Here is a 19,456-nt window from a genome sequence, read left to right as displayed (position 1 = left end):
TCATTAACATGTCAAGAACAGATACAGATAATAATCTAAAGAGATAATGACATTCTGAACTTTAGATATAAAGGATGAGAATACAATGGATTAAAAATCATGTCACAGCTTTGCAAAGCCCTGATTAGACCACAACTAAAATCTGTGATCAATTCTGAACATAATGTCATGGAAAGGAGTTACTGGTGCCACACAGATTTGCTAGAATGATACCTGGACTCCAAAAATTCAACTGTATAGAGAGATTATGAAAACTACAGTTGCAGTCATTTGAATTTACAATGTTAAAGGTGATTTCATTGACATCTTCAAGATAGTAAGTGCAACTGCTCGGTAAAGGGAGATAAACTGTCCAATTAGAGGGAATTTGGGAAAGTGACATCATTGTTAATGCAAAGGAAGCTATCACATCACAAGAGGGGACAGTTAGTTAAATGCTTAACCTAACTTAGACGTAAATTAAACTTGATCTGGTCATTGAAATTTAATGTTAGGTCTGGTCATTTCAGCTGCTCATCCAATCAGTGGAGGCATGGCAAATCACTTTAGACCCATCAAGTACTTATCTGTATCATGTAGGAACTTCAGCACCTGCAATCCCTACCTCCTGGAAGAAACAATGGGTACACTACAATCACCACCACCACAGTGGTTAAACACTGCTGCCTCATGGCACCAGGGCCTGGGCTTAATTCCAGCCTCAGGTGATTGTCCGAATGGAGTTTGCATGTTTTCCCCACGTATGCGTGTGTTTTCTCTAGCTGCTCTGGTTTCCTCCCACAGTCCGAAAGATGTACAGGTTCGGTTGATTGGCCAAACTAAATTGCTCCTTAATGTCGGGCGTCTGGCAGGATAAATATGTGGGGTATGGGGATGGGGCCTGGGTGGGATTGTTGTTGGTGCAGGGTCCTGCATTGTAGGGGTTCTATGACTGTATTCTATCTACAAGCCTCCATCCATGTCACACACCATCCTGTGCAGTTGTTCCTTCACTGTTACTGGATAATTTCCTAACTATATGTGGACTGTAGTAGTTCAAGAAGGTAGCTCATGATCATTATCTTCTCAAGTAAAATTAGAGACAGAAAATAAATGCCAGCCTTGCCAGTGATGTCATATCCCATGAATTTAAATGCCATCAGCTAGCTAAAGGAACTATTGCTGAGAGTTTTGGTCTTTGAACAGCAATACAACCGAGGGGCTGACAGCTACATGGATAAAATATTTCAGGTGTCACTCAGCAACTTAACTGCGCACGTGTAGATATGTGTGGAGAGTGTAACATTTAAAGGTGCAGGACGTCCCAATGCTTGTTACATTGATCCTACCTAATAATAAGGGTGGGACCCTCAGAGTGTTTTGATAGGTCATCATAACAGCTCAAGGGTCAGTGAACAATGTTTCTGGAGGCGGTCAATATCAGAAGAGTCAGGGGGCTGGGGAAGAAGTCCTGTTAATCGAAGCCCTGATAATCAAAGAGGTCCCTGGGAAATCCTGGTAATTGAAGAGGGCTCAGAGAAAGCCCTTGGAGTCTTAGACGGCTGGATAGAGCCAGGAGACAGGAAATTGGTGAAGCACAAAGCCAGTGCCAGCTCAGTGAAGCTAGCTGTCCAGCAAAGAGCTGAAATTACACCAGTAAGTGGAGGCTAAAATATAGAGTCAGGAATCTAGGGAGAATGAATCTCAGAAGGCAAGACTGAAACTCTGTGCGGTGGGCCATTGTTAAAGCTGCCCGAGTGGAAGCGAATTCCAAGGATAAATCTTCAAAGGTGAAGCTGGAAATACCTTGTGATATAGAATGTCAGTGAGATCGTCTGACTTGGTGCTTTCCAACTTCTGGGTGGATTCTTGAGAAATCAATAGACTCTGTCACGGTTGCACTTGTGTTTTGCTCTGAAGTGTGGTGTGCTTGACCATAGTTCGTCTGTTAATTTGTCTGCCAAGCAGGTAGGAGTGGATGAATATTTTGGGGACAGTGACTATAATTTAGTTTGTGCAGTTATGAAAAAGGGCAAAGATGGACTAAGAATAAAAGTCTTTACTTGGGGAAAGGCCAATTTTATTACACTGAGATGTGACTTGGGAAAAGTGGAGTGGAAACAGCTACATGAAGGCAAATTATCGTCACAGCAATGGGAGGCATCAGACAGGAAAGAGAGGCTTCAGAACAAATAAAATCCCAGAAAGAAAAAGGTTGTTACTCAAATTTAGATGCCAGCTCCACCAGATGTCAAGAAGCATAGAGAGGAGAAGAACAAAAATAGAGAAGTTTACGTCATTACAAAGAGCTCATTATTGTCGATACGAGTATAGACAGTACAGGATATCAGTAAAAAATAAAATTGGGAAAGCAAGGAGAGGGCTTGAAAAAAAAATTGACAAGCAAAATAAAGGAAAATCCCAAGGCATTTTATAAATACATAACCAGCAAGATGATAAATTAGGACATAAGGTAAAAACAGTAACTTGTGTGCAGGTGGAAGAAGTGGGCATGGTAGTAAGTGAATATTTTGTATCTGTCTTTATCAAACAGGTGGATATAGACATTAGTTAAGGAGGAAGAATGTGAAATACTGGATGGTATAAACAATGAGACAAGAAATATTTTTGGGTTTAACATCTTTGCAAAGGAATGAATCACCAGGCCCTGATGAAATGTTGCTAAGGGATGCAAGGGAGGTTCTGACCACAATTTTCCAATTCTCTCTGGTGGCAGAAGTGGTCACAGTAAGAAGTCTCAACACACCAGGTTAAAGTCCAACGGGTTCATTTGGTAGCACAAACAGTAACTTTCAGAGCCCTGCCCCTTCATCAGGTGAGTGGGAGTTATGTTCACGAAAGAGCATATAAAGACACAAACTCAGTTCACAAAATAATGGTTGGAATGCAAATCTTTACAGGTAATCAAGTCTTAAAGATACAGGCAATGTGAGTGGAGAGAGGGTTAAGCACAGGTAAAGAAATGTGTATTGTGCCAGAGAATGTTAAACTTTGTACCATTGTTTTTAAAAAAGGAAGGGATAAGCCAAATAATTACAAGCCTGTGGAGTCCTGCAGGGCTCAGTACTATGCCTATTGTTTCTTGATATAAATTAATGATTTAGACATAAATATCAGAGGAATGATTGAAACGTTTCCAGGTGATAGAAAAATTAGCGGTGTAGTTGATTGTGAGGAAGAAAGCTGTAGACTACAATGGACTGATTAGGTGGGCAGAAAAGTAGCAAATTGAATTCAATCTGGAGAAGTGAGAGGTTATGCATGTGGGGAGGGCAAACAAGACAAGAGACTGCACAGTAAATTGTACGACACTGAGAAGTCTAGAGGAACAGAGGAATTTTGAAGTGTATGTCCACAGGTTTCTGAAGATAAGGGAGCCGATCATGAGGAGGTTAAGAAGTCACTTTGCTTTATTAGTTGCAGCGTCGAATACGAGAGCAGGGAGGTTATACTGGAACGGCATACCACACTAAATGGCCACATCTAGAATACTCCATGCAGTTCTGATCACTACTTTACAGGGAGAGTGCGACTGCAATAGAGAGGGTAAAGAGGAAATTTATGAAGACTTCAGGAAGTGCAGTGGAGGGCATGCCCCTGCCTACATCATTAAAGGCAAAGCGGAAATGGTCGAGAGCTTCAAGTTTCTTGGTGTTCAAATCACAACAACCTGTCCTGATCACTCCATGCTGACGCTATAGTTAAGAAAGCCAACTAATCTCTCTATTTTCTCAAGAAGCTAGGGAAATTTGGCATGCATGCTACGACTCTAACCAAAGCTTACAGAGGCATTTTAGAAAGCATTCTTTCTGGTTGCGTCACTGGTTTGGTTCCTTCTCGGTCCAAAACCGCTAAAAACTGCAAAGGGTCGTGAACAAAGTCCAGTCCATCATGCAAACCAGCCTCCCATCCATTGACTCTGTCTACACTTCCTACTCCCTTGGAGAAGCAGCCAACATAATCAAGGACCCCACACACCCCAGATGTACTTTCTTCCATCTTCTTCCTTCAGGAAAAAGATACAAAAGTCTGAGGTCATATACCAACCAACTCAAGAACAGTTTCTTCTCTGCTGCTATAAGACTTTTGAATGGACCTGCATCATGTTAAGTTAATCTTTCTCTACACCCTAGCTATGACTGTAAAACAACATCCTGCACACTCTCCTTTTCTTCTCTATGAACGGTATGCTTTGTCTGCATAAGCACGCAAGAAACAATACTGTTCACTGTATACTAATACATGTGACAATAATAAATCAAATCAAATGTTGCCTGAAATGGAAAACTTTACATTTGAGGGATATGGGGCATTTGCAGGGTTGTTGGAGTTAGGTCACAGACCAACAAATATCTCATTGAATGGTAGAACACGCTTAATGGACTAAATGGCAAACTCCTGTTCCTATCTTGCTACAAGTGTTAAGTGAAACATTTTCAGAGGGAAAAGAGGGAAATAACATTTGAAAAGCAAAACAAGTTGTGGATACATAAATCCTACAATATAGTAGAGCAAATGATACCTATTTTAAAAATACATCCTATTTTTATAGCTGGGGGATTGAGTGCTAAATTTATACAAATAATTTCTTGGGCTAGAATACATTAACATAATTATTGAAAAAATGGATGTTGAGGAACAGGACAAAGTATTAGGAGGAATCTCAAAAACATTGGTCAAAGAAGTGGGCTTTGAGGAAGGTCCAAAAGAGTTAAAGATGGAAGAATTTAAATATTAAACTACAGCTGCTAATGAAGACATGGGGTAGAAGGGTGCTTGTGGATGTGATGCAGCTGAGAGGGGAAAATACACAACAAACCAGAGTCAGAGGATGGAAAGTTCAGTAGCATTGACAGGTGTTATAGAGATAGGGAAGGGCAAGGCTATCAAAAGATTTAAACACAAGGATAAGAATTTTAAATTGCAGTGTTTCGATATCAAGAGGCAATGCAAGCCAACAACGCCCGAGGCTGAGGACAGTTTTTATTGAGCTGCAGTGGGATGGAAAATCAGAGAGATTGGCCAGGAGATGACTGGAAGTGTTGAGTCTGGAGATGACAAGGACAGGGATCAGACTTTCAGTGGCCAATTGGCTGCAGTAGGGACACTGGTGGGAACAGTTAAGGTTGGCAGCCTTTATGATGGAGAAGATATGGGAAAGTCAGCTCAAGTTCAAATAGAATGCTGAAGTTGCAAGCAGTCTGACTGAGACTGCAAGACTGGTATTGGTGTCAACGGTACAGGGTTTGCGGCTGAGGCCTAACGTTTGGTCTTCCAAATGTTCAACTGAAGGAATTATGGCTTGACAAGAGCCACTGCCAGCAGTGTAATTATGAAAGCAAATCCCATGTTTAGGGATGGTGTCGTCAGTAAGCACCCTACAAATGAAGAGGAGGATGCCATGGCTGGATTCTTGAAGGGCTCCAGAGGGGTTGGAAGAAATGTCATGCAGAGGATGTTTAGATGGACAAGAGTGGACCAATGGAGCTGAACAACAATGGGAGGGCGAATAGGATATAGACAGGCGGAAAAGAAGATTCATCAAGGTGATATCACATTGCAGACAAGAGAAATAGAAATAAAGAGCAGGGAAATGGGATGAATAGATTAAACTATATAGAAAGAGTCAGCATTTTCAGTGCTGTAACTTTCTGTGATTGGGTGAAAAGCTCAAACTGTCTCAGGTTAGAAAATTAATTGAAGTAGAGACACAATGAGCACCATTAGCAAGTGGATGTTCTACTTCAACAAAATGGCTATCATTCCTCGCTCAACAAAACAAAAACAACCAGTTTTAATATCTCACTTTTAATGCAATATTCCAAAGCAATTCATCAGCACATTATCAATCAAAATTTGACAAAATCATGTGAACTAATGTCGAGTCATAGTGGGTAGACATAAAGGCATGCCGTAGAGGAGGAAGTGGAGATAGACACCAAAGTAATTTAATTCGACTATTTCAGCATTCAAGACCCAGGCAATCAAATGCTCAGCCACCAATGGTGGAATAATAAGCAAGAGGCCAGATATCACAAAGAACTTTAGGGCTGGAGAAGGTTACAGAGATGAGGAGAGCAGTGGGGAAGGCCATGGATGGATTTGAAAGCAAGGATGAGAATATTAAGATTAACCATTCCGAGGATGAGAAGGCAGTACAAGTGAGCAAGCATAGTGGCAATGGTGGAATGATTTAGGATTAAGGGATACAAATATTCAGGTACAGTAACATTTATATAAAAGGTCAAAGTTCTCAAGTTAACATAATTAATCAGTGGGTTATACTTACTGGTCCCTTGAGAATCAAACCAGTTCTTCTCTTTGTTCAATTTGAGAGATGACTGGATATTGTGGCAAGCAGCAGCTGTCATTTGCAGAAAAAGTACTGGTAATACGCGTGCACTGCACCATTCGCACATAGTGAATTCTGTGGCTTTTAAAACTATCTCCTGGGATGACTCATTCGGCACTGCAAAGGAAGGACAGAAAGAAAGATGACTCTTGCAGTCACATTTTTGGACATATGTGGATTTACAGTATGACTGATTTGGTTTAGCTAATGAATTAGAAAAATTTCTGTCAAGAATTCCAATTGAACTATCAGACCAGTCCCATTGAGTTAAATTTAAAAGTAGTTATTTGCTAGTGCTTACAATGTCCATGAGAGTAACAGTACAATTAACATAATGAACTCTGCTGTTCTGACAGTTTAACCATTTTGAATATATGCTCATCTGGCATTCTCTTACAGCAACTTCTCCAAACTACTTCCCCAATTAGCAAGAGTCAGGGATCACGAAAATAAAGATAATGATTTGGAATCATGTCATATTCTTTGAATAACGTTGCAATTCCTCACAAAGAAAAATGCAGAGTAACGGAGTAAACGAAAGATCACTGTCCCATTAAAGTCTTGCTGGCTTACAGTTACCATGATGTGGAGATGCCGGTGTAGGACTGGGGTAAACATGGTAACAAGTTTCACAGAGTTTACAACTTTAAGTCTCATAGCTTTAACCTGGTGTTGTGAGACTTCTTATTGTGTTTACAGTTACCATACCAGCATAAATCCTTGTAAAGCTCTACTGAATAAAAGGGACAGAATTCTGAGACCATTCCTCAGGTTTTAATTTAAAAATTGCCAGCAAGCAGATGGCATTAATGTAACAAGGAAGACATTTAAACTACATCCCAGGTCACTGCTACATTAAGTACTCTAATATTGCTCTTCATCTGATTGACCTCCAGCGTGGCATTTCTGAATGGCAACAGTTTGGTTAAAAGTTGAGTACGGTTGGATGTCATCCACTGTTCTTGTTAAAGTAATCAGTCCACAGCAGATAAGGACTCCCAAATTTCGCTCCTCATATCAACTTACAATATGAAAGGGTCTACAGGGAATCCTCCATGCAGATGACAACCTAACCAATGCTTAATCAAGAGACTTAAATAAATGTTGTAAAGCTGGAAGGTCATTTTTGAGTGCCTTCAACTCAAGTCTGCAGTATTCTAAAAGGTTTTGCAGAAAGACTACAAACGCAGAATTCATTTACTATCAGGTTAACTATAAAACTGTTCCAACGTCAGCAATTTTTCTTTGCAGTAACCAAATAAATTGTTAACAAGAGAAAAAAAGCAGCAAAATATCATTTCAGAGAGAGAAATTTACAGAGTGGAAGGAAAAGTAAAATCATGAAGTGGCTTCTGGAAAATGGACGTTGAGCAGATTTGGAAGTCAGCACAAAAGCGAGTGTACATTTTGATCCATTAGGACAAACTTTGGCACAATTTACCTCAGGTGTAATTTTGTTCTCCCTTTATAACCAAACATTAGAGTTTACTTTCAAATTTTTGCCTCGCAAGAGGACAAGATGATTTATTAAATGCCAGATTTTGCATTTATAAAGTGGTTTACAAATCTGGAAAGCCTCTTTACTCTGAATTCGTCAGCATCAAGAAACATCAACTCCAACATGAAGGTTTAAACTTAAAAGTTTTCCAAATTGGATTTTAAGGAAATAGTTTTAAACAACTTTTTTGCCCATTCTAGCTCTATTTTTGTTCCCAAATTGATATGGAGGCTGAATGTTTGGACCCCAACTTTACAGTCCACTGATTTGCAATTTTAGGAATTAATTGAATACACTTACCTCCCATACTGACCTTGATGAAGTCTAGACTGAACTGAAAGAAGAAAAATCTGCTTTTAGTCTTTACAAATCCAGCATTAGCAACTGTTAAACAACATCAGTAAAAATTTAATAAAACTACAACAAAGGTCTTCTTGAAATAACAGCAATTGAATAAAGTGTTACTGTGCCAGATCAGAACCCCAACAATATATGAAGCCAGACTAGACCCAACAATTTCTCTATTTTGGCATAAACGTGAGGATAGAATGTTTCACTTCCGGCATGATTATACTGACAAACTAAGGAACTTTTATCAAAACAAACTGTACTTAACAACACAGTTTAACTATAACAAAAGAATCTTAACCTTTAACAGTTGAACAATACTTAAAACAAAAGGAAATGATTCCACATTCTAACTTATCACTATATCAGTTCCAATTAAGCATTATTTCTCCTAAAATACACTTTAAATATTGTTAACAAAACATGTGTATACTTGCTTCAACATTTGCTAATAATCTTGGAGCTTTCAAAGAGATTGAATGAGATTCAGCAGCTTGCAGAAGATCTCTAACTCCACCTGAAAACTAGTTAGCAAATCCAGGCATATGGGCTTTGCCTTGGGTTAACAACCCTGAAGCTCTCAGAAAACTTTTGGAGAGCACAGGACTACCTCTTTACTCTGCCAGCTCCAGGCCGCAACTGCTCTTTGTTAAAAAATGAATGTGACACTGATTCTCTGCTACAGGCCTTTCACTAACCTAATATCACATGACTCTGTCCCAGTATACCTAACTTACCTTCTATTACTTTAAACAAAAAACACTCCATTAAGCCTCTTGCAAAATAAACACTGAAATGGTTAAAATGATTAATTATCCTGCTTTTTCAGCACCTCTGCATTCCTGCAAGACAAACTGACTATTTGTAATAAAACACTGCCTCTTAAAGCAGTCTGCCCTTAAACAAAATAAAATAGCACAATATCATCACAAAAGCTCATTTATTTTCTTCAAATGAAACCTTAATCTAAATTAAAATAAAAAGCCACACACTTCTTTAGGTGGCACCATTTGAATTAGAAATTTACCCACTGTCATATTTTCAGCAAACAGTTCAATGAGGTTTCCTATTATTAAACAAACAGCTAATGCTGGGCCCTCGGACTTGTGTGCACTCGCCTACACCCACTAGTTGGAGCCTCCAAAAGGCCCAGTTGCTAAGGATTTGGAATATTTTCTCCATGGTTCCATCATGATTTCTCTTCACGTCAGTTTCAATGTTTGGATTCTGATGCAAAGTCTTGTCACCTCCCAGCTTCTCACATCTCTCTAATTTCACAGAATTGATGCATAAGACCAATCAGAAAGGGAAAGGACAGGTTGTGGGAAAGAGAAATAGAAAGGACAGGTAGTAGGAAAAGAAAGCCTGAGAGATTGAACAACATACAAACCACTATGACATGCCAAGCCTTTTTGGAACCACATGCTTCATCTATAGACCAAGGTCAAATGGATAAAATCCCCTTCAGTCACAGGACGGAGTTTCTCTTTTTAAGGATGCCAATGCCATTCATCCACACAGGAAAGAACATTTTGAACAAATCGCGAATCCACAATGACACCTGATACTTTCAGGCTATCTTCCATTACCTGTTGTAGAATCCATTGGTGAGCCACCATCAAAGAAGAACTGCAACAAGCAATCACATGTGAAGAACGACGAAACATGTGGTATCCAAGGATATTCCAGCTGGGGTTTTCTGCACACATCAAAACTTCATGCACTCATCTGATGAATTTTGGGAGGAAAAAGAATTCCAGGGATTTCATGAAAGTGACACTCAATTATCTTCAAGAAGGGAGGTAAATCAAGGTGTGGAAACTATTGAGGCATTTCCTTCCTGTCCATGGGAGGGGGATCTCCTGACATGCATTCTCCTGAATCGCCTACTTCCAATGGAAATTAGCTGAGATAGTGTGACTTCAGATCTTCCACAGGAACCTCCGACATGAATCAATTTTGTCAGAGAAATCCATGAAAATATTGAGATCAGGAACTCTTCATGGCATTTGTTGACCTGAACAAAGTATTTGACTGAATAAATCACAAGGTTCTGTGGATTGATCTCCAAAGATTGGTATTCCCAGAAACTTCATCCCAATGACAGATGTTATTGTTATGGCAGCATTTTGATGTGGCCGTGGAGTTTTTCCCAGCACCCTGGCCAACACTAAGCGTTCAACCAACATGATGTCTGGTCATCATCATATTGCTGTTTGTTGGATATTGCATGCACAATTGCTATAGAACTGTGCCTGCACTCCAAAAGTACGTCATTTACAAACTGAGTACTCAGTACCCTTCCTAGCCTCCCTCTACCATCTCCCTCCCACCTTGCCTCTTCTAGTTGGTAGCAAAGTTCTACCTTAGCTCCAAATCAATTACTTGACCTGTACACAACACTGGCCTTTGACCTCACTAGGTACTGAGTGGATGGCATTCACACTGCAAGGATTCTAAATATATTTTATAATACAGCGGCAGCCGTCTGCAACCTGGGCAAGTATTTGCTTGTCACCAGAAGGGGCAGTGCTTCTAACTCATTATCCCTCTCCCTACAAAGCAGCTACATTGTAATTGGCAACAAAAAAAAGTGAATCAAAATGGAAACTTCCACGACTGCACTTACAATAACGGGTTCCAATACTGTTGCACGAAAGCTTCCTATTCGTATACTTCGGCACTTGAGAATAATACTTTCACAGCCATTTTCCACTTGAGAACTAAGAGCATCTGCATGTGACTGAGCAACTTCAAGTTTTCTTTTTTTGCCTGCTGCTTCATGATAAGAATTTCCAAACTGTAAAATGAAGAGAGAGCTTTTAAATGCATGAAAAAAAACAGAATATTTGTGTTCAGAAAACTTTAGACTTGAAGCAAATCTGGTTTCATCAAGAAAACAAGTTAGGAACAAATAGGTACTTTGAAGTGAAAATGAAGCCTTGTTGCTTCCTGCAGAGTCTGATGGTTAAAGATTTGATATGCATCATTAAAGTGTCTTGAGACCTTGCTCACCAGCTTCAATCAGCCACTTGTACATGGTAGAGGAATTGAACTTCATGCCACTATCACTGCAGTGAAGATAAAATACTTCTTGCATTAACTTGTATGGGAAAAACTAGAACTACAACTTGGCAATGTCCATATTATCAGGTTTAATTTGATTTCAACAAAATTTTAGAATTCATCCTTTAAAGGGATCAATTACTAATTTCAATCAAAATCTTACATTTTATTTATGGCATTTCACAACTTCTTTCTTGAGCTCGGTGGGTGCTGCAAAACACACAGAAGCCAAATGGAAGTGGATTATACGTATCTGCGTGAGGATATCTCACCTTCTTGAGGATGAATATGTGTGAATGAAATAAACGCAGCACAACTGTTACTTATATTTCAGATGCTGCTGATATACATCCTGATCATCCCAAACGTTTGGAAATAGTGTTCAAAGTATTGATTTGGAAACGTAAATGTCCTGAAGTCTGGGAAAATATGGACTTCATACTGCTAATCATGCTCCACCATTGTACCTTAACTATGTTTACCTGCCTGAACGCTGTATACCCTGACTCACAAAAGACCAAGCAATTTTGGTCTTAAAAGTTCAAATTGTCCCAGTATCTTCAGCCTTCCAAAGAAGAGAATTCCAGATTTCTACTATTGTTTATGTGAAGAGATACATGTGATTTTCCTCCTAAATGGCAGAGTTCTACTTTTAATTTTACATTCTGTCATTCTTGATTTCACCATCGGAGGAAATGATTTCCCTGTAATTACCCTATACATTCCTTTAACTTTTTAAGCAGCTCACTCACATCAACCCTTGATCTTCTATAATCAGGCCAAATTTATTCAACATGTCTACATAATTTAACCCTCTGTGCTCCAATATCATTCTGGTAAGTCTACATAGTATTTCCTTCCATGGGCAACATATTCTTCCCAAGATATAGAGGCAAGCCTCTTTCCCTTGCGAAGGAGCCAGAAGAACTGTGCACCACTCCCGTCACAACACTTGTGCCAGTAACCCAACTTTCAGGGTGTGGTATGTACTTTCTTTCCAGCACTTTGTATTTTCAGGATCGATTCCTGTAGCCTGAGCAGTGTTCCTATGATTTGGAATTTTTACATTCATGTGCCCTCACAGAACTGCCCCAGGAGCTAACAATTATCCTACTTGCTTTAATTAATGAACAATGTTACTAATGTTTTCGAAATGAGAAATATCACACAAACTAGAGATTCATAAATTAACGCAAGAACTAACTTCATTTACGAGAAAACGGTAATAGGAAGAATATTTGGAAAACTGGTTGTAAAAATAATTCCCTCAGAGAGGGATAGCAAGTCCCTTCTTTGATCTCCTTTTGAAAGAAATCTATTTCACTATGATGTCAAACTTAAAAGTTCAATTATCTCCTTGGCATAAACTGTCCAGAACCAGGAAATGTAGTGACCTTTCCATGCAGATCAGAAATGATGACCCCTCCACCTTTCAAATAAAAGGCTCAAAGTCACAATGTGTTGTGATTTTATTCACTGGACTGGCAGCAAACTGAACTGTACATGAAGAATAAAAAAATGAGAAAGAAATAACTTGGAAAGTTGCATTCAATTTGAAAGTTAGTTTTATACTTTAAACAGACAAGTGGAAGAGGAGTTATGAAAGTAAATGCATAGCCATTTAAAATATAAGCCTGGAACCAAACTGTCAATTACATGAACAGATCACTCAATATATATATTTCACGCAAAGTAAAACACGCTGAGCGTGACTTTTAATTAATAAAATGCTTCAATTAAAAAATAAACCAAACAGTTATAGAAGATTGAAAAGTGTAAAAGAGCAGTAAAAAAAATTACTTTGCTCTTGAAAATATCATCCCAAATAAATGTACTAAGGGAATTTTTAAAGAACTTCATTTCATATGGGTATTCAATTCAAGAGGAAATCACAAACAATCACAACAGAAAGAAAGAATACAAAAGAAACCATGGCAACAGGCAGAGATCGCATATCTCTGGAGCTGGGTCCTGACCTAACTCTGAGCAATGTGAATATTTCTGGGAAAGACAGCTTCACCTTCCTTTCAATTCTCTCAGACAGGGATATTAGGTCTCTTAGATTTCTTTCAAAAGGAGATCAATTTCAAAGTGTCAAACTTAAAAGTTCAATTATTTCCTTGACATCTCTTTTGTGGAATACACCTCCATCATGGCAAGTTAAAGCTAAAACTTATCTTTTATGGAAAAGATTTAAAAATTTATTGATGCTTACACAAATAAACTGCTTAGTTGGGGGGGAGGGGATCGCAGCAGGAGGATCACGAAATCACTATATAAATTATGAAGTTTTTTTTTCAAACTGTTTACAAGATGTATTTCGATTAAAATAATTATGTCATGGTTTATATAAAAATGAGAACAGAAGGGGCCATTTAGCTCCTCAAGCTATTTCACTGCCATTCATTATGATGTGATCTAACTCCACAGACATACCATGCACCTTTGGTCCATATTCTTATTAACCTTGGTTAATTAAAATATATCAATTTCAGGCTTCAAACCAACTGATCTAGCATCAATTGTCGTTTACAGACCCAAGTTCAAACTTGGACAAATTGTATGCGCAAATGTTTCCTGAAAGCTGCGACTCTAATTTTTATACCTTGCCCCTAATCCTAGACTATCCAACAAACAGAAATAATTTATCATAATGGCCTCCTGCTGTGCCATTTTGCCCATCCAATAGCTGGGGGCCATCACAGACAGCAGGTATCAATTGGGATGAAGGGCCTGTTTTCGTGCCGTATTGCTCCATGACGATGAATCTATGTCAGCTCTTTATAGGTGTCCTATAGAGCCTATTGCACAATTGCTGACTGTTACTGCACTTCATAGGACCTTAAGATAAAATATAGGAGCAGAATTAGGCTATTCAGCCCATTGAATCTGCTCCATCATTCAATCATGGCTGATAGTTTCTTAACCCCAGTTTCCCACCTTTTCCCTGCAACCTTTGATCCCCTTACCAATCAAGCATCTATCTACCTACCCACCCTCTTCCCTTTCATTTGTTTTCTTATCATTATTCCTTCTACTTGTTGAACTCAGGTTCTCCTTTACTACTTACTAGGTCAAAGTCCGAATGACCGGCCCTAGTTATCCTCTACACTAGGGCTCTACCCTAGCTAGTGTTTCTCTCTAAATTCTTCCTCCTGTCTGCCCTTACCAATGTTGATAGTTTCAACATGGATGAGGACAGCCAGATCCATTCCCGCTCCGTCCCCAATATCCTTTCAAGTCAATTCAAGATGTCCCTCAGTCTGATACCAACTTACTGAGATAACTTACTGGAAAAAACAAAATGCCCCTCAGTACGTTATACAAAATGAATGGGAGAAGTCTCAAGTTCAGAAATGCAGCAAATTCTTTTGGTTTGTTACTCCACCATGAACAGTGACACCATGCCACTCAATTTTACTCCCCTCAACAAAGCATTAATTATTCTATTTCCAATGACTGATCAAGTTAGCTGTCAACTTGAATGTTAAGGAAATCATGCAATTAAAATGTGAAAGGTAAACATTTCTCCTTTGATGCTCTTCATCGTGAATAGATTTTAGGACAAACCTGACTGAACGAAAATAAAGTTTTGAGAACGGTGTCAGCCATTGTTCAATGACAGCATCCTTACCAAGTCAAAAGATCCTATTACACAATCTTGAAAAACAAGGGATTTCTCTATTGCATCCTGAATAATAATTGTCAAAAAAACACGAAAAACGGTATATATGTTACTGTCACATTGCTGTTTTCAAATTAACTACTGTGTTTCCATTGAAGTAGTTTCTATACTAAGTGTATAAGTAGTTGTAAACGTTTTAGCAAATCCTGGGGTTGTGAAAGAGGCTATTCAAATTCGTCTTTTTTTGCTTTGTTTCACATGCAAAACCCTACAGGATATCTGGAGCTTTGTGCTGCATTACCTTGTCTTTCATCTTTGCCTTTCGTGGCAACGTGGCTGTAGATTCTACTTCTGTGAAAGTCTTTTCAGAAGTATTTTCAGCTGCGTTTCCATCAAGAGGCTCCTCTGGGACAGGATCTAAGGGTCTACTGGAGGGTACAGGAGAAAGACTTGCAGGGTCAGTAGTTCTACCAGCAGAATGAACGCTGTCCATTCTGCTACTTCCAGTACTGGCATTATCATCTTCTTCTTCTTCATCGTCGCTGGACAGCACAACTGGGCAAAAATAGAAAAATTAGTGTATGGAAGCAGAAACACAGCAACATTCCTCTTGTATTGTACATCCATTTTATCACAGATAATTACAATCATACATTGCTGAACGTTGAGCAAAAGTACAGCAGTCCGGGATAGAGAGAGAATAAAGAGAGCTTACACGGATGCGTTGTACGAGGAGGCAATCACACAACTTAGAATACAGTTTTCTGATTTGGTCAGTAATCAGGGAGAGGAGGGTGTGACTGTGAGTGAGAAAAGGTAAGAAACCCAGAGGGCAGGTGTGTAGAAGCTTTTGCAATTGCCCAAGGGGGTTTGAGATTTTCTCAGTTTGTCTGATTGAAGGTGGAGGCTGCAGAATGGATGAGCAAATTGACTATGGCACCATGATACAGAGAGCCAAGTGGGGACAGCAAAATGGAATTTAGTAGGAGCAGTGGAGGGTATAATGAGAGGGACTGACATTGTTTACTGCAGCAAAGAACGAGAGTCCAAATGACTGTGCTGCCTGTCCAGTGCCAGGGTTTGGGGGTATATGCTTAGGGCTTGAGAGGAACTTGCAGTGCAAGGGGGAAGATACAGTGGTTACAGTCCATGTATATACCAACAACATAGTTAGAACTAGGAAAGAGGATCTGCATACAGAGTATGAGCAGCTAGGAGCTAAATTAAAAAGCAGAATTCAAAGGTACTAATGTCTGGATTGTTACCCAAGCCATGTACAAATTGACATCAGGTACATGAAATTAGAGAAATGAATAGCGCACAGAGGCTGGTTTGTGGGATGGTAATAACCAGTACAGGTGAAGTGGGGATTGTACTATTGGAACAGTCTGTACTTTAACCATGCTGGGGCCATTGTGATAGAGAGCTGCATAATTAGGGAAGTAGAGGGTGGCACAGCTGCCTTACAGCGCCAGGGACCAGGGTTCAATTTCGATTTTGGGTTACAGCGTGGAGTTTGCACATTCTCCCAGTATCAGCATGGGTTTCCTCCACTTTCCCCTCTCAGTCCAAAGCTGTGTGGGTTAGGCTGATTGGTCAAGCTTAATGTCAGGGGGATTAACAAGGTAAATACCTGGGGTTACGGTGATACATTCTGGGTGGGATAGTTGTGGATGCAGGCTTGATAGGCCAAAAAGCCTCCTTCTGCACGGCAGGGACTCTATGATTCTAGAGAGGGCGTTAAACTAAATAGTGGGGACCAGGAAAGATGTGGTAGATCAAGATAAGTGAGAAAGATATTAATCTGAGAAATATAAACAGACCATGACAGGAAGGGAGTACAAATCTAAATTAGCAATTCAGGCTAGAGGTATAAAAATAATAAAAAGGGACAAAACTAAAGGTTCTGTATCTGAATTAGTGTAATATTCAAAACAAAACACAAACAGAATACAAACAGAAATAAATAAGTACGATTTGATAGCCATTACAGAGACATAGCTGCAGGATAGTATAGATTGGTACCTGAATACTGACGGTTACGTGACATTTAGGAAGGCTGGGAAATTAGAAGATGGTGGGGAGGTGGATCTGTTAATGAACGATGGTATTAGAACGGAGAGGTTCTAGTAAGCGCGAAAAGGGCGTAAGCCCCTCAGCAAATGGCCTCCTGCACAGCAACAATTCTTGTGATTCTGCGCACAAGTCCCTCACCCTGACTCGGTGTTAGTTTCTTTGGGATGTCTGGTGTGCTGACTTGTTTCATCACTCCCAGTGTTGATACAAAGTAATTATTTAGCATGTTCATCAATTTTTAAAAAAACATTCATTAATATCACCAGTATTAAAAGGGTCCACATTACTACTGAATACCCTCTTTTCTTCTAACATAATTGTAAAAATTGTATTTTCACTGTCCTTTTGTCTAGCTCTTACAATCTGTTTTGTCACTTCTGGCTTTACTATTTTACCTTTCTCAGTCACCAGGATCTGTACTATGTTTTGTGTGCTTTTTCTTTTTGTTTTATGTTGCCTCTTACTTTACAACCCATCCCCTTCCCATGACATAACAAAGAGAACGCAGATATTCAGTTCTTACAATTCATTTTCAGGACCTCAAGACAAGTTCAAAAGAAAGATATCGAATGCAGTAATCTCTGAATTACTCCCAGCACCAAGGATTAACGAGAGTAAAAATTGAAAGATATGGAGAGTCAATGCTTGGCATGAGGCATGTTGCAGTAGGGAGGAGCTCAGGAGCTTGGAGCATTGGGACCAATTTTGGGATAGGAGGCATCAATTCAAAAGAGGCAGGTTGCACCTCACCAAGACTGTGACAAATGTCCTCACATGTAGTGGCTGAGCAGGGAATAACCTAAATTGACAGGTGATTTGGGCATCAGCATATAGAAGCAGAAAGAGCAATAAGATACGTGAAGTAAGATAGTTGAAAAGCACAAGACAAGGAAGTAGCACCATATTAGATATGAGGGGACCAAGAAGGATTATAGAATCATAGAACCTTACAGTGCAGAAACAGGCCCTTTGGCCCATCAAGTCTGCACTGAACACAATCCCAACCAGGCCCTACTCCCATATCCCTACATATTATACCCACTAATCCCTCTAACCTATGCATCCCTGGACACTAAGGGGCAATTTCTTAGCATGGCCAATCAACCTAACCCGCACATCTGTAGACTGTGGGAGGAAACCGGAGTACCCGGAGGAAACTCACGCAGACATGAGGAGAATGTGCAAACTCCACACAGACAGTGACCCGAGCCGGGAATCGAACCCAGGACCCTGGAGCTGTAAAGCAGCAGTGCTAACTACTGTGCTACCGTGCCACCCATAAAAGAATGGAATATATACAAGGAATATAAAGGCAGGTTTACAATGCATGTAAACTTAGTTAAAGTTTATTTATTAGTCACAAGTAGATTTACATTAACACTGCAATGAAGCTATTGTGAAAATCCCACGACGTGGAGATGCCTCGATGGGCCAAAAGACCTCTTTCTGCACTGTAGAGTTCTATGATTCTATAATCCTTCTTGGTCCCCTCATATCTAATATGGTGCTACTTCCTTGTCTTGTGCTTTTCAACTATCTTACTTCACGTATCTTATTGCTCTTTCTGTTTCTATATGCTGATGCCCAAATCACCTGACTGGGGTGAGCACAGTAAGAAGTCTCACAACACCAGGTTAAAGTCCAACAGATTTATATGGAATCACAAGCTTTCGGAGAGCTGCTCCTTCATCAGGTGAAGAAGGAGAAGTGCTCTGAAAACTCATGATTCCAACTTCATAAAGACAGTGACCCAAGCTGGGAATTGAACCTGGATCCCAGGCACTGTGAGGCAGGAGTGCTAACCACTGTGCCACTGCATGAAGTGCAGTGAGCAGAATTGTCAAGCTACAGGCACAAATAGCTATGTGGGAACTTGATATAGCAGCAATATCAAAAATGTGACTTACAAATGGTGAGGCCTGGGTGTGTTTAATATTGAAGGATATTAAGTATTCAGAAAAAATAGGGATGAAAAAAATGCAAGTGGGGTGGCAGTACCAATTAGGGCAGACATTATAGTGTTGGAAAAGGTGAATATCCTTAGTTGAGAAGCAAAATGGGGACAATCAATCTGTTCGGGAAAAGAACATGCAATGCAGTATCACTGCGGTGTGGGGATTTTGGTATCTAGTTAAAATGTTAATAAGGAATGCATTTTCTATAGTCTAGATTGGTTACTACTAATTAATGTTTAGTTTATATTGATTTTAGTTTGTTAGCTACATTAAAAGTCTTGGAGAATTTTAAATCTTGTTGTACATTTCCTTTAAGTTGTCCATATTGGCTTCTATGAGGATCATAAATAGAACAAAGGACAGAAAGGAAGAACTGCAACGGAACAATGGGTGACCTTTACAAAAAGTTGTTTTAGGTAGAGGCTAGTGCATTACAATAAGGGTGAAGGACCAAAACCAGGGTCCCTTGGAAGACAAGGGAGATAAGGAATATGTTGAGGGAAATGGAGGAAGAGCTCATCTAGGATTGGAAATAT

General features: G+C 39.5%; 1 protein-coding gene across 4 annotated transcripts in view; it reads right to left on the bottom strand.

Moving 5' to 3' along the window:
• The window catches only part of senp6a (SUMO specific peptidase 6a), a 132,779-nt gene that overhangs the window by 33,065 nt on the left and 80,258 nt on the right, over window positions 1–19,456 (bottom strand). For all 4 annotated transcript variants that reach the window (XM_080200271.1, XM_080200273.1, XM_080200274.1 and 1 more), the window contains 4 exons: window positions 15,191–15,444; window positions 10,828–10,998; window positions 8,151–8,184; window positions 6,290–6,469 (listed from right to left, as the gene is read on the bottom strand). In XM_080200271.1, coding sequence (XP_080056397.1) covers window positions 6,290–6,469; window positions 8,151–8,184; window positions 10,828–10,998; window positions 15,191–15,444 — 639 coding nt within the window. The remainder of the gene's footprint in view (window positions 1–6,289; window positions 6,470–8,150; window positions 8,185–10,827; window positions 10,999–15,190; window positions 15,445–19,456) is intronic.

The sequence above is a fragment of the Carcharhinus amblyrhynchos genome, chromosome 12 (assembly GCF_965287045.1).
Source record: "Carcharhinus amblyrhynchos chromosome 12, sCarAmb.v2.hapA, whole genome shotgun sequence".
In the NCBI taxonomy this organism is placed as follows: Eukaryota; Metazoa; Chordata; class Chondrichthyes; order Carcharhiniformes; family Carcharhinidae; genus Carcharhinus; species Carcharhinus amblyrhynchos.
Note: the sequence above shows the minus strand (reverse complement) of the source record. Positions and strands in the feature narration are given on the sequence as shown.